This window comes from Sinocyclocheilus grahami, unplaced genomic scaffold (genome assembly GCF_001515645.1).
Source record: "Sinocyclocheilus grahami isolate Dianchi unplaced genomic scaffold, SAMN03320097.WGS_v1.1 scaffold503.1, whole genome shotgun sequence".
NCBI classification, from domain to species: Eukaryota; Metazoa; Chordata; class Actinopteri; order Cypriniformes; family Cyprinidae; genus Sinocyclocheilus; species Sinocyclocheilus grahami.
In genome coordinates, this window is record NW_015505682.1 from 1030323 (window position 1) to 1046245 (window position 15923).

At 37.2% G+C, this 15923-nt stretch overlaps 2 protein-coding genes across 3 annotated transcripts in view; both read left to right on the forward strand.

Moving 5' to 3' along the window:
* The window catches only part of LOC107554493 (centrosomal protein of 126 kDa-like), a 14355-nt gene extending 10658 nt beyond the window's left edge, over positions 1–3697 (forward strand). For both annotated transcript variants that reach the window (XM_016237001.1, XM_016237002.1), the window contains exons 8-12: positions 312–433; positions 807–864; positions 2913–3089; positions 3256–3320; positions 3422–3697. In XM_016237001.1, coding sequence (XP_016092487.1) covers positions 312–433; positions 807–864; positions 2913–3089; positions 3256–3320; positions 3422–3508 — 509 coding nt within the window. In that variant the 3' untranslated portion in view covers positions 3509–3697. The remainder of the gene's footprint in view (positions 1–311; positions 434–806; positions 865–2912; positions 3090–3255; positions 3321–3421) is intronic.
* A 6830-nt stretch (positions 3698–10527) lies between these two features.
* The window catches only part of yap1 (Yes1 associated transcriptional regulator), a 36738-nt gene continuing 31342 nt past the window's right edge, over positions 10528–15923 (forward strand). Inside the window, exons 1-2 of the mRNA XM_016236972.1 lie at positions 10528–11093; positions 13930–14165. Of these exons, the coding sequence (XP_016092458.1) occupies positions 10893–11093; positions 13930–14165 (437 nt within the window). The 5' untranslated portion in view covers positions 10528–10892. The remainder of the gene's footprint in view (positions 11094–13929; positions 14166–15923) is intronic.

Below are 15923 nucleotides of genomic sequence, written 5' to 3' on the forward strand. Positions count from 1 at the left end.
GTGTGTGTGTGTGTGTGTGTGTGTGTGTGTGTTCACTGCTGGGTGTGTGCACTTTGGATGGGATAAATGCAGAGCACTTATTCCGAGTATGGGTCACCATACTTGGCCACATGTCACGTCACTTTCATATTCACTTTTCACTTTAGACTTTAATGCTAGAGCTTACATGTGAGCCCATACATCAAGACATTATTTTTCAGATATTCATGGTAATTGGGTCAGTTATCTAAGGTGAAGTGGTTTGCTAATCACTGAAATGTGCTGCTTAGATATGAATGTACTTTTTAATCAGAGTTTCTTCTGTAAACCAGTGAGAAGTCCAATAAGGAGACAGACTATGGGGAGTAATATGGTGAAGAGCCGAGTTTCAGTGGAAAACAGCAAGAACCAAACGGCAGGAACAACACAGCGAAAGCCTAGTTTTCATTATCAGGTAAACATGCACATATTCTAAAGATACTATCCTAGAAAGCAAAGAAAACTAAACTATTACTAGAGTTGACTTACAACTGGTTTATTTTGCATAGATGTATTTATAGCATCTAGTTCAGAGTGCTGTGGAAAAAAAGGAAAATTTTCCATAGGTGTCTTTCAGCTGACAAGAATATTTATATAATTTTGATAAATAAATACAAATGAACTTAATTAAGTTTGCTTACCACTTATCTGGTGTGTAGTTAAAATAAAAAAAAGTAATGTCATGCAAGATGATATACTTGCAAAACTTTGTGTTCGTGTTATGTTGCTTTGGCTTTTTAACATTTTTGGAATAAGTGTTCATTAACTGTTGACTTTGGGTTTAACAGGTCACTGTGCCAAAACCTCAGTACCCAAATAAAAATGGTCATGCAGCTGACAGTGAAGGTAATTTATCATGTAAATGAATATCTGATATCCTTTTATGTAGATAAATGGGTCTCCTCTGCAGATTTTCAACAGGGCAAGAGCAAAGCATTTTTTAAATGTAAATCTTTTATTTTCATGTACAACATACATTAATCATGTAAGGTGCAGCATGTTTTGTTTTTTTTAATTGTTCAACCAAGATAATTTTTATACACAAAATTATAATTTTTCCAAATATTGTCATTATTTACTTACCGTCATTTCAGTCCCATGTGCTATTATTCTTTCTTTCTTTCTTTCTTTCTTTCTTTCTACAGGATAAAGACATTTTTGAGAAAATGTTATATGGCCATACAATGACAGTTCAAAGTGAACTCCAAAAATAATCAAAAAGTACCTTAAAAATATCATAAAATTAGTCCATATTACACACAATATAATTCGCAGGGAGGGCAGGATTATCAGTGAATACTGCTAAAAATTCTGTATTTGCCCAAAGTTATCATATGGTTTAAGAAAACTTGGAATGCGTAAGACTTGTAAGATACGTAATTGTTGTTTTATTTTATTTTATTTATTTTTGTGTGTGTTTGGCACCCCCTAAAATATGAACATGAGGGAAATCGTTGATTTCATTTCCATTTTTTTGCAAATTTTTACAAACGTTAGTAAGAGTTTTTAGTGTTTTTGAAAGAAGTCTCTTCTATAATACTGGAAAAATATAATATTGTGAAGTACTTTAAAATGTAATTTATTGCTGTGAGGGTAAGGGTAAAGGTAATTTATTATTACGGTGGAAACCCTGATTATTTTTTAAAGAATTCTTTGATTAATAAAAAGTTTAAAAGAACAGCATTTATTTGAAATAGAAATCTTTTGTAACATAAGTGTCTTTACTGTCACTTTTGATCAATTTACTTGTTAAAAAAACTGATTTTGATATGGTAGTGTGTGTGTTTTAAATCAAACTGCTATTAGAAGCCAAACTGTTTAACACCCTTGACTTTAAAAGGGTCATATGATGCAGCTAAAAAGAACATTATTTGGTGTATTTGGTGTAATGACATGTGTTTATGCAGTTTAAGGTAAAAAAAAAAAAACCTTATTTTCCACATGCTGCACATTATTGTTTCTCCTCTATGCCCCGCCTTTCTGAAACTCATCGATTTTTACAAAGCTCATCGGTCTGAAAAGCAAGGTGTGCTGTGATTGGCCAGCTATCCAGTGCGTTGTGATTGGCCGAATACCTCAAGCGTGTGACGGAAATGTTACGCCCCTCACCATACTGTGATGGAGCGATGAGACAAAAACATTAAAACCCATTATAAACGAGGCATTTGTAGCATCCAGTGGGGACATAATTCCTGATTAAAATTACTTATACTGTCTTTTTACGCGTTGCGTTGCATCGCGCCGCGTAAACATAAAACCATGTCTGCATTTGTGATCGGAGAAGCGACAAACAACAAGCGCTACTCTACACTGCTCAAACCTCGTGTTTGAATCGTCAGTGGCAAATTCTTTAAATATAAAACGTACTTACAGTCTGTGAGTCAGACCAGCAGGCATTGTAGTCTACTCTCCCAGGATCAGCAAACAGTCCTCCATAAAATGTGCTGCACACATCTGAATATTTGGGTTGAACTGTTCTGGAACAGTGTTGTAAATACAACTTAACCACTGATTTCTAGTCCTCTTTTGGAAGGCCAAACAAAGTAGTTTCGCTTTCGCAACGAAACACACAGCATCTTCACAACATGGCAGCGGTGGTGGCAGCAACAATAAAGTTACGCCTTCTTTCTTTGCATGAACATTTGGGCGGTGTTATGCAAATCTTCCCACATCGTGACATAGACATGTGGGGGCGTGTTTAAACGAGGCATTTTAGGAGGGCATGGACCAGTCTTAACTTTTATAAAGAATATCTCTTTGGGTTTGCAATTTTAGGGATCTTATCTATTCACGAACAGCTTGTAACACTCCAAAGAGAAAGGAAAACTTGAAATCGCATCATATGACCCCTTTAAGCATCAACATTTAAGCATCAACATTTTCCACTGTTACAGGCCCTGCGGTGTCAGACGGTGCTCATGAAGTAGAGGACTGTGCTCCGACCCATAAGATCTGCAACGGTCCGATTGGTCCATTGAGCCAGAGAATACAGTCGCTCAGTGTCAGCGCTCTGTCACTAGAGGAGCAGAAGATCCTGCAGTCACTCGAGAGACTTAATCAACGCCTGCAATGTCAGTTTCATGTACATGTAATCCACATAGTCAAAGCTTATATGTTTATCACAGATTTGAGGCAAGGGCAGTACCTTTTAATTTTGCCCTATGTGTGCGTTTCTTGATTTAATGTTTTCAAAATACCAACAGCTGTGTCCCTGATCACTTCCACTTGATTTAACAGATGTGCAAGATACAGCTGGTGGCAACCCAGCAGTGAGGGGCATCTTTACTTTGGGTCCTGCATTTGTGAGTATTGCCCATGTGTTCAGAGGAAGTGATCTGTTCCCTTGAACTAATGTGACCTGCTCACAGCTCTGTCCCCTCTTTCTGTCTTCTCATCCTTGAAGAACCAGACCGGTGAGACTGTAGGTGTCACCGTGCGTAGGCGAGGAGCCTCTGCTGATAATCGCACCCGAACTCAACAGCGTTACTGACTACACCTCCCATGATCCACCACTCCCTCAAGCACCTTTTCTCAGCTGCACTTTGCAAGCCTTTAAACTTTACGATTGTATGCTGTATTTTGCTGAGACATACTCAAATACTTTATCTGAGTGGTATTTAATTGTTTTTAAAGGCATAGTTCACCCAAAAATTAACATTTGCAGCAAATTTACTCACCCCCTGGCCATCCAAAATGTAAATGAATTTATTTTTTTCATTTAGACAGATTTGGAGAAACTTAGCATTGCATAACTTGCTCACAAATGAATCCTCTGCAGTGAATGGGTGCCGTCAGAATGAGAGTTCAAACAGCTGATGAAAACATAACAATAATCCACAAGTAATCCACACATCTCCAGTCCATCATTTAACATCTTGTGAAGTGGACAGCAGCGTATTTGTAATTAACAAATCCATCATTAAGACATTTTAACTTCAAATATCCATTAATCCATAATATTGCTTTTCCCAGTGAAAAGTTGTCTCTTCTGAATCAGGAGAGAAATGTGCACAGATCAAGCAGTGTTTATAAGCAAAAACAGTCCTAAACAGTTCTAAACAAATCTAAAAGATTTTGATGCAAGAAGATAACAAGAGGAAGTTTTTACTGGAGGAAGCATTATTATGGATTTTGGAGGCAACAGTTTAAAGTTCAAAAGCCTTAATGATGGATTTGTTTCTTACAAACAAGACAGCTTTTCATTTCACAAGATGATAATAGATTGACTAGAGTGTTGTGGATTATTGTGATTTTTTTTTTTCATCTCTTTGGACTCTCATTTTAACGGCACCCATTCACTGCAGAGGAAAAAATTCTCTCAATTTCTCTAAATCTGTTCCAATGAAGAAACAAACTCATCTACATCTTGAATGGCCTGAGGGTGAGTACATTTTAATTTTTGAGTGAATAATTCCTTTAATCAGATGTAATATCTGTGAAATGATTCTGGCAATACACAATACCTAATGTTTGTGTAATAAAACATTTTTTTTAAACATTTGAAAGAAAATTTTATTTTATGTTCATGTGTTGTTTGCCTTCTAATTAGTTGGTATTAGTTGGTGAGGGGAAGTCGAGGCCTAATGGTTAGAGAGTCGGACTCGTAAGCTAAGGTTGTGGGTTCAAGTCTCGTACCGGCAGGGATTGTAGGTGGGGGGAGTGAATGTACAGCGCTCTCTCCCACCTTCAATACCACGACTGAGGTGACCTTGAGCAAGGCACTGAACCCAACTGCTCCCCGGGCACCACAGCAAAAATGGCTGCCCACTGCTCCGGGTGTGTGTGTGCACTTTGGATGGATTAAATGCAGAGCACTAATTCCAAGTATGGGTCACCATACTTGGCCACATGTCCTTTCACTTTCATTTATTTTTTTACCTTAAGATTCTAAATATATTTTCATAAGAATTGTATGTATACATATTGGTATTTATATTCTAAACAATCTTGACTCTTGGAGAAAAATAAATTAATTTGAGGGGAAAAAAAGTTTTGTTTCGTTTTGTTTTCTTAGTGCCAAGACAGGATAAAGGGCTTTTTGTGTAACTTGACCTCAGTCAAGTGTCGGTTAAGCATAAAATAGATACGGATTTACATTGTATGTGTGGCATAATCATGACAGGTTTTTCTGGGTGTGTATTTTACGTTTGTATGTGTGTGCCTGTGACCTGTGTGAGTGATGTTTTGTGTTTGTGTGTGTGTGTGTAATCAGTGTATACATGTATGGGAAAGCTAATCTAGGTGTGTGACAGTGACGTTTGAGTGACTATTAATTACTCCAGTGCATTAGAGACTCACCACACAGGCTTTGCAGGATAACGAAGTCAAACTCCTGATGCTCTTGTGCCATTACCACCCTATAACTGTCATCATGTCATGTAACCCCTCGTTACAAAGCTCTCATTCTTTTTACAAAACGTACTATTCTGAGCATTTAATTGCTACATCAAGGAAGGCTATATTTTCAGTTTGCTACAAGTTTGCTTTTTTGATTATTATTGCAGAATCTTACATATATTTTTTGGCTTTGTTGTATTACCTTTATATAAAACATGTTTTAAATGTATTTGTAATAAGTCTCCTATGCTCACAGTGAAAATGATCAAAAGTACCGTAAAAGTAGCATTCTATAGTTCCCATTTTTATTACAATTTCTATTTTTCAGTTTTTTTAAATCTATTTTTTAAAATCGTTTCTATTTTATATATTTATGTTTGATATATTTACTTCCATTTTCTTTCTTTCTCTTTCTATAAATTCTATTTTCTATCTTTTATTATTGATCATTTTTATTTATTCCTGTGATGGAAAAGCTGAATTTTCTCAAGTCTTCAGTGCCACATGATCCTTCAGAAATCATTCTAATATGCTGATTTGCTGCTCAAAAAATATTTCTTATCAATGTTAAAAACATTCGTGCTGCTTTTTGTGGAAACCATGATGCAGTTTTCTTAGGAGTCTGTGATGAGTAGAATAGAAAAAGAACAGCATTTATTTGAAATTTAAAACAAAAAAAACGTCAGTTACATTATAAATGTCTTTACTTTCACTTTTGATCATATTTGCATACTTGCAAACAGAATACAATATTTGCCAACAGAATTAGTAAGATGAGTTTCTTTCCAAAATCAAAAACCCCGTTGTAGTAGTGTGTGTCACGGTGTGCCTGGTGAGGAGCGAGGAACGAGGAGAAGCAGGAATAACAGTCTTTATTGACATCACGGGGATCGACGTTCATTCACAATACCGGACGAGGAAGAATGGAAACACACACGGCTTAAATAGTAAGAGAGCTCATGGGACACGTCTACAATAGAACTAAAAGGGGAACACCTGGAAACACAATCAGGACAGGAACAGGAAGACCAAATAAGGACATAAACATAACCTGGAGCACGTGGGGGAGCAAAACACACACAAAACACGGAACAGAGTCTGACAGTGTGTATATGGTTTTTTGTTTTGTTTTTTGTAACGGCCACTACTGTGCTTAAATGAAACATAAAAATAAATCCTCTCTAAACCAATGCAATTATTTATTGTACTTTATTGAAAGTACAATAAATTGAAAACGAGAACATAGTCATGTGAAGATAATGAAATACATGGTTCTATGTTCTCACACAAACAGCATTTGCACTTAAAAACGTTTGATATGAGTGGGAACATTTTTTTGTATATAAAGTGGAAACATAAAATCCGTCAGCAAAGGAAACCCTCCCCTGTCAAGTGGAAAGACAAATTTAGGTGAGAAACTGCCTTTTAGACAGTACAGTACAGACACACAATGAGTCGAAAACCTGTTCAGCAAGTGTGTTCTTGCAATACATTTCAATTTGTCACATTTCAAAGAGGGAAGGCAATCTCTGCCAAATTCTTCAAAGGTGCAGGGACCTGATCCACCCGCTGCAACAAGCCAAGGCAAGCTGACCGGAGAAGAGACACTGCACCCTTCCCAGAAAGACCTGACAGAATGAACGCCGGCGAATCTTAAACCACAAAGAGCATGAAGTTATCAGGGTGTTTTTCTTTCTCTTTTGCATGAGCGGTTAAGTAAGCATTGGTAGGCCTATGTAAGCCTGCTATCCAAGTTAATAACTGAATTGGAAAATTGACTGTGATGTATGATTGAATGTATGATTTTTATATAAGTTTACTATTCTATTTGGATTATACATTCCTCAATGTTCTAGTTTTAATATTTTGTGGAGTCACCTTTTCCATCGATAGCAGATTCAGGTTCAGGTCTTTTACAATAACTTTGCAGGCAGATCAGATTAGTAGTGTTTGTTCACCAGAATATTCAGGTCAACGTGACTAAGCAAAGACATGAACATATTTTAGGTAATTTACTACCAAGCTTCAGTTTTTGCTGACAGAAAGAGATTGTCTTGCGGTATTTCCTCGTATTTTGCTCCATCCATTCCTACCTGTTTAGAGCACGAGCCAACCACATGCAGATACCTGCTGGTTTGAGTGCCACAGAACGGCAAGCTCGTAGCTTCATCTGAACACAAAATCACATTTTTATTCATATTCTTTCTAGCTTTTTGGGCAAATTTCAGGAGTGCTTCCACAGTCATTATGGCTTTTCCTGTGCAGCCTTACAAGCCAGTTTTGTGGAGAACATTTGATTGTTTACTCCTTGTTGAACTTTCATCAAAGCGATCATCATTCATTATTTGACGGCCAACAGTTTTAACAGTTTTTGTTTTTTGGGTGGCTCCATGAAGCTTCCACTTCCTGAAGCTACGTTCAAACCCTAAGACATTGTTTTGTAACCTTTTCAAGTTAGGTCACCTTTATACAATACAGATTGTCTCCATGCCGCTTCACAATAATAAACAGGAAATAAACAGAAATCAATGATGCAAACTTAAGCAAATACAAGACACATTCAAATTCGGCTGTGAAGCAGTTCTAACAAGTGTGGATGTGGCAAAATTCATCCAATTTAAAACTGATGATTAAGCAATAAAGCAGTTCTATAGATGACAATAGTGTCATCATTCAGATCAATTAGGTTAAAGTTTTGTTTTCACCCGATAGTGTCAGTGCCGTAAAACCAATAGGCTAATATTACAGAATAAGTAAAAAAACGCTTTAATGATGGATGTGTTTCTTACAAACATGCAGCGTTTCACTTAAATAAAACGTTAACTGATGAACTGGAGTCATTTGGATTACTTATGGATTATTGTGATATTTTTATCAGCTGTTTGGAGTCTCATTCTGACGGCACCCATTCACTGCAGAGTATTCATTGGTGAGCAAGTGACGTAATGCTAAATTGCTCCATATCTGTTCCGATTAAACATATTAATTTAAATCTTGGATGGGTGAGTAAATTTTCATTCCATTTTTTGGTGGTAAAGGAGTGTCAGAGAGAACATATTATGTTATTTTATTATTAAGACAATATATTTTTAAATAATGGCCAAAATGAATTCAAATTAATCAAGATGACAAAAAAATTAATTACAATAAAATGTCTATTAGAGCATCTCATCTGTCATTGACCTATAGAGGGCGCACAAATGCTCTCATTTCCATTCAGAAGAGGATTATGGAAACATTTCCACTGCTATCTTCATTATACACATTATCACGTGGATTATTAACAAAACAAATAAGCTGTCTCATCTTAAAAGATGAAAGATAGGGAATTACCCCATTTATGACAGGAGATCTAAAAGACGGGAGGAGAATTTAAAAAAACATTTACATTACATTTTCAATATTTTTTTATGTAGGACCTACTGTTTTACAATCCTAAACCACTGACACATAATTTTGTTCAATAACACTTCCGTTTCTTGTGTAGGCTAATACTGATGTCAACAATTGTCGCAGGCTCAAAGATAATTGTCACAGGCTCAAAGATGTTGGGACATGTTGACTAAATGATGGAGTTACCCTCAGGACAGCTAAGTGGGTGGTCTCCCCCAGGGTTGGGCAGGGTAACCCCCAGAACAAACCTTTAAATACTGCCGCAGTCATTTCAGGATATTTACCACTCTTTAATGATCTTACACACACACTCACACACACAAACAGGACAATCAAATTAAAGAATATTTTCAGAGACAGCAACTTACTTGGAGTATCATGTCAAGTCACGATACTGTTGCAAACCTTCAAATACTGTGGTAAAATAAAAGAGACTGAATGATTTTGCGCTGAAAACTTGATCAGAATTTCCCATTGTGGAGGAAACCAGGGAGAATTTTGTTTAAACATCGGTAACTCAGTGGATTTTTGCTCAATGCCTATGCCAAACAATTTGATATAATATCTCCACATCTGTCTGCCACAAAATACAGCTGATTAAAATCTATTTATCACTACACTGTGTAAATTAATGTCAACTGCAAAAACAACCTACCCCTTTACACTACTGTAACTTGTTTGACATTTTGAAATTGATGCTTGAGCTATGGTAATCAAATTTAATTGTACAAAAATAATTGTAGCTAGGCCTATATACCGTCATCCAACACCACTCTCGTTTCACTTTCAAAATGGCAAAAAATTAGTCTTCAAAAGGTCACATTAGGAGGGTAATGGTCCAGTAATGATTTCACACCATTCACAAATGATGGAGTTACAGCTAACAGCAGCCTGGTCTCCCCTGCATTCACTTCATGATCACTAGAGTTTAATACGGAGATAATTCAGAGCAGAATAAATGACAAGGCATTGACAAAAAACACACACATAATGTGGTTAATTATATATAGAGACAGTTCGTGTTAGGGCTGGATATTGGTTGGCTGGTTAAAAGGGAAAAGTACAAAGTAACTTTTTTGAATCCATTCATCATGCCCTTACAGTTCCCACAGGGGATTAAAGGGGGTTCATAATCAGTCCCTCAATGTTAAATGTATGGGAAAAGAGCTGGGCTCAGTCTTGACAAAATGATTTCTCAATGGCCCGGGAAGGCTCATTTACATAACAATTATGGGAACTGCATGGAACTACTTTTCTGCAGCTTTCTACATAATGAAAGACAATTTATTTCTTTATTCATAAAGAAGCGAGAGCTTGAACTTCACTGGTGTATTTTTGTATAATGAGATGTATTCTGTGTGATGAGTGACATGGCATAGCTGAAATATGAATGAAAAATTGTGACACCCCCTAAAAACCCACAGATCATCCTTGAATGACCACTTTGTTATAAAAGAAAATAAATGCTGTGTCATGATGATTGTTTTATTATCATAAACCTATTGGATGATACAGATTACATACAAATGTATTAGCTTGAAATAAATTATAATATAGATATATACGACCCTAATAGATATTTAAACACTTTATTAATCATTCTTAAAACACTAATGCCTGACATGTAAATAATTATGGGCTCTATACATGGGCCCCCGCACAGAAGAACATCTTGTAGCTTTAAAGGCTCTTGCTTAAGCCCCGCCCCTCTGAGTCAGCGGTCACATGACTCATAAAGTTTGATGTCCTGCCCAAACTTTCAGAAGTTGAGAGAAGAAAAAAAAAAGGTGGTTAGGTTAGTGAGAGGGCTGTGATTTTCAATGTCTGCGTTAGAGGAGCCGTAAACTTGTGGGAAAGTCACACGGACAGCGCTTTTAAAGAGTGCAGATACTTCAGAAGAAGTTTAAACGACAAAGTTGAGTAGATATGCGCGTTTCCACATTTATTGGGGTGTTCTCGGGAAGCAGAAAAACACAGCTTTGCCTACTTTTTTCGCAAGGCTTGGATAATTAATAAAGCGGACGGACAGAAAACAGCTTTGAGCTGTTTGGATTTAATCTTTTGGCATTTTATGGTTGCAGCCAATTTTCCTGTTTCCAACAATTCAGTCGGATAGAAAGAAGCGCTACGTTTTATCTGGAGTCATGGATCCGAGCCAGCACAACCCTCCTGCCGGCCATCAGATCGTCCATGTTCGGGGAGACTCCGAGACCGATCTGGAGGCTCTTTTTAACGCTGTGATGAACCCGAAAAACACCATCACCCCTCCCTCCGTGCCGATGAGGATGAGAAAGCTGCCAGACTCATTCTTCAAGCCGCCAGAGCCAAAGTCCCACTCCAGACAAGTAAGAGACCACCCCCACAGAAACCACAAACTATTTCCACAAAATGTTCCTGTGCCTGACACTGCAACTGGCGCGAGGGGCCACGACTTTTCAGCCTTTCCAGTCTCTGCTGATTATAACCTTTAGTGTGTAACTCTGGCGATGTAGATTTGTTATTGCACGAGCAAAGAACAGTAAGCACTGCGTTAGGGGGGGAATACAGTGAATAAGGCTAAATAAACAATAAAGCGCATAAGCGGACGTATTTCCTCATATGACAGCAGAGTATAAAGTAAAATTATAATAATGACATGTCAAACATAATTTATAACAAACAGAAATTCTATTAAAAATGAATAGAATAGTCGTAACACAAATAGTCCTCAGAAATGTATCATTCTTAAACTCCTATGCAAGCTATACCAACTATTCCACAGGAAAAATAGCTGAACTGAAAGTTACCGTTCGGAAAGTAGCTAGTTATACTGCAGCAAACAAACCAACAAAAAGTTTGATCTGCAGAATAAAAGCGTTGCCTCTCTCTTATATTCACTCCTAGAACTAGTTGAAGTTGAAAAAGGGGTACCACCAGTACTAGGGTAAAGTGATGGTAGTATACATGGTACTTTGTCATATCATTCTGTACTCTTTGTATTTTGATACTTAGTGGGTTCAAATGTCTTGACCGACAGTACAAAGTCATTCCCTAGCTGCATGCACTCTCACAAGATACGATTTATTTCCAGGTTTTATTTCAGCTTATGATAGGTAAACATTACACTTCATCCAGCGTTTTTTTTTGTTCTGTCTTCTGTGTTATATAAAACATTGTTACTGTTTTACGGAGTGAAACCTCTCTAAACGATTCAGTTCATGAGTGAGCTATTGGAGTGATTCAGACTGAATCGCGAAATGATTCAGACTATTTGCAAACCCGTTTGGTTTATACAGTTAATTCAAAAGAACCGACTCAAAAGAGTGATTCTTTAGCGACGGGGAGCAGCGCTATATTCTAAACAGCCGAAAGAAAACACAGACCACACGACTTCATTCCTGAAATATGCTTTTCAGTGTTTTGTTCATTGCAGCGGACTTTCACTTTTAATGCTTTTTTTATATAAGAATGGCGATAAACGGTTTATAAACAATATGAGGTTTATAGTGTTTCCAGCACTTGTTCCACGAGTGAATATACTTAAAATAGGTCATATTTTAAAGCTTAATTAAAAAGAAAGAAAAGAAAAGAAAAAAAGTTGTCAGCAAAAGTAATCAAGTTTTCTCGGGTTTGGAATCACATGTTGCGCATGCGCACATCTTAAATTCTGCTGAAAAGTTGCCCAGGATCGACAGCCTGTTTCCTACTTAGCTCCTCCTAAAGTCTGCAGCCTAGGCCACATCCGTTTCTGAAATATTTGTTATTGTAAAAGGAGCTGATAAAACTAATGAAAGCAACACTCGGTTATGATTCAAAGGGACATCAGTGCCCATGTGTAAATTTAATCGTTTGTGATTTACGTTTCCATGTATGGTGTTTTATTCATGTTGGAAATACGTTGTTATTATCCTATTATCCTTTGACTTTCCCTGTATTAACTGGAAAAGAAATGACTAATTTCTCATACTTCGATAACCCTCCAAAGTTCACATAGTTTAAAAATGATTTTTATTATATTTATTTAAATAGCTTAGTTAAAATGCAAAATTTCTTAATATTTCTTATTCTGGATTTAAAAAAAAACATTTTTACATGTGGAGGACTTCAGACTTATGGCATCAGGAAAACAGATTGGTTCCATATGAGAGGAAAGAAAACAAAAAGCCTAAGAAACAATGCTTTAACAATTACATTGTAAGATTAATCATGATTAATGAATGTGTCCATGCATTGTAACCCTACTTTCTGTCATCATTTCAGCAGAGTTACAAGAGGAAAACTTAAAGGCACAATATGTAAGATTTTTTTATTAAAATATCCAAAAACCACTTGAACAGTGTTATATAATTTGCTGACTTGTGTACTTACATTATCCCAAATGTTTCGAAGAATGTTTAAATCCAGAGAAAAAAGCAATTTTAACTAGTGACACGGACCGTGTCCATAGTGTCCTTGTGTCGACTGCCAATGACGTCATAACCCCTCGATTTCCGAAAACATGGAAACACCAAAGACGCTTTAATATATTCTGCGTTTTAATAGACCGGCGAGGACCGCACAGAGTAGCATTATAACACAACTTTCAAATGCATCTAGTATGATAAAACAGCGCTGCATTCCCCCCACACATACGCACGACCGGAAGGAGCGGTAGCGGTCGACTGTGGCATAATAAAAGCTCCGCTGCTTTCGAGACGTGTGTCACACTCGTTCAGCGCCTCGTTTCGCTTCGACGGCTTTCAGCCTCACCCTGCTTCATTCTACTACGTTAATAAATCATTAGCTCATCCATGAACATGATTTCTGCTCGAGTCCCTGCATCGGCTGGGGGGATGAAGACCACAACTCCCATGATTCCACACTTAGTCATCAAACTACGCCTTTGCCTCTGTTTATTTTGAATACGCGCCCTCTAGCGGCGAAAATTACATATTGTGCCTTTAATACAACTATTTAGTATATGACCTTCAGAATAGGGCATCTTTGAGTTACATAGGTTGAGAATCACATGTGTGCGTGCTTGTTCTTTGTGTGTATATATATATATACGTGACATCATCCGTGTTTTGAATTATTAAGGTTTAGACATAAGTCTCTTTGCTATTTAAGAGACTTATTGTTTGTTTGTAGCCTTCTTGCTTTAAATCTAATCCTAATCTAAATGTCTTCTTTATGCTAAGATAATCCTCTATCCCTGTACAGGCCAGCACGGATGCAGGTACTGCTGGTACTCTCACGCCCCAGCACGTCAGGGCACACTCCTCACCCGCCTCCCTGCAGCTGGGTGCAGTTTCTCCTGGCACACTGAGCAGCATGGTTCCAGCAAACGCCCCACCCCAGCACCTCCGCCAGTCTTCTTACGAAATACCTGATGATGTGCCGTTGCCCCCAGGCTGGGAGATGGCCAAGACCCCTTCAGGCCAGAGATACTTCCTAAAGTGAGTTGTTAACGTTATCATGCTTGATATGACATTTATGGCAACATGGTTTTGTGCTGTTTGATGTGTTTTAAATTGATAAGGCGTTGTTGACCTTCAGATTGGGGTCAAGTTTGCAGTGCTCCCAGTCATTTTAAAGATGGAAGACTTTCTACGTGTAGAGATTTACAACAAAGGTGAATTTTAGTGGACAAAAAGTCTTGCAATGCTGCTTTGAGGTCTTGATGTATCGAATACTGTTTCCGAATCCAAGTATCATTTGAGAATACTATTTCAACAGCCTTTTATGAGCACAGTTTATTAATATCACATATTTAAGCCAAGCTTTGTAGAAACTCACATTGTACTCCACAGTCTTCTGGCTCATACCATTCATAAAAAAAAGAATCGCTGTCAGTAACTGAAATGCCTTTAAAGATAGTTTAGAATCATGATTTTTCAACAGTATTACAAGACACTGTGAGTGTATATTAGCACCATTTGTTGTTTGCGTTTGGGATCTCAGAGTTTTTGGACCCAAAAACTTGCAAGCTGAGAGTTACATTAGGAAAATGACTTTGGTTTTTATTTTAAATGTGCAGATGAAAGCTAATTTTTAAAGGGGTCATATTATGCTCTTTTACAAAGTCAACCCTCTACATTGCGAGTAAAATCACTCTCATATGCGACTAAATCTTCACTCTGGGTGACTAAATGATGTCTAATATTAGCCGATGGCTAATAAATTCTCAGATTTTACTCGCCAGTGTGTGAGTTGGAGGCTGAGTATATGATTAGCACAGATATATTTTCACTCACAGAACACTCTGACTGAGCGCTTCAGAGTTTCACTCTCCGTCAAGCGATCTGTGATGTTTTTCAGTTCATTTGAATGGATGCGCAGCGCACCTGTGTTTGTGTATTTGGCGTAACGTAAACTCTAGTGTGAAGGCGCACGACGCCGTCGCTTTCTCTCACACACGCGCAAAGAGCGAGAGCGAGCGAGCGTCTTACATAACATGCAGAATTTATGCACTACATGTAAACGATATACTTTGTTGTATTTTCCTGTAAAAATAACAGAGTTCCTTTGGAATTCTTCAGCTTTTAAGAACTGCCGGGTTTTCCTGTAGTAGGCGGAACTAATGCGCAAACGACAATCTCATTGGCTGGCGCTCACCTATTATCGTCCCTGTTTTGATTTAAGCGAATCCGTTCGAGCAAACGCACAACTTGATTAATATTCATGAATCCAGTAGCTCATTAATCCTTAGTGCGTTTTTATATTATTCTTATTAATAGAATTCGTATAATAATAATAATATCTTATCAGTATTATAGTTTTTTTTTGTTGTTTTTTTACTGGAACACTGAATGACCAAAAAAAGCACCAGCATCAGTCCTAAGTTCATGGTTACCAAGTTTGAATTCTAATTACTAAACTTTTATTATCATATTATAATGCTTGACTGCTTGACTGACTGATATTAAGAGTGTATATTTAAAAAGCTGTACCATTTTACAAACATTATATATGTTTGTAAAATGGCATAACTTTATATGTATATATTAGTATTTCAGTCTGGCGAGTAAACAAAAAAATGTACTAGCCAATGGCGATTCAATTGCCAAGGTGTCCATAGAGGGTTGAAAGTCTTGATTTTGTTTTGGGGGGTGTACTAGAACAGGCTCTCATACAAGGTTGTTCGAAAAACACATTATTTTTCACATATTTTAAATTATTACAACACCTCTCTCCCCAGTCTGGCATGAACGGCT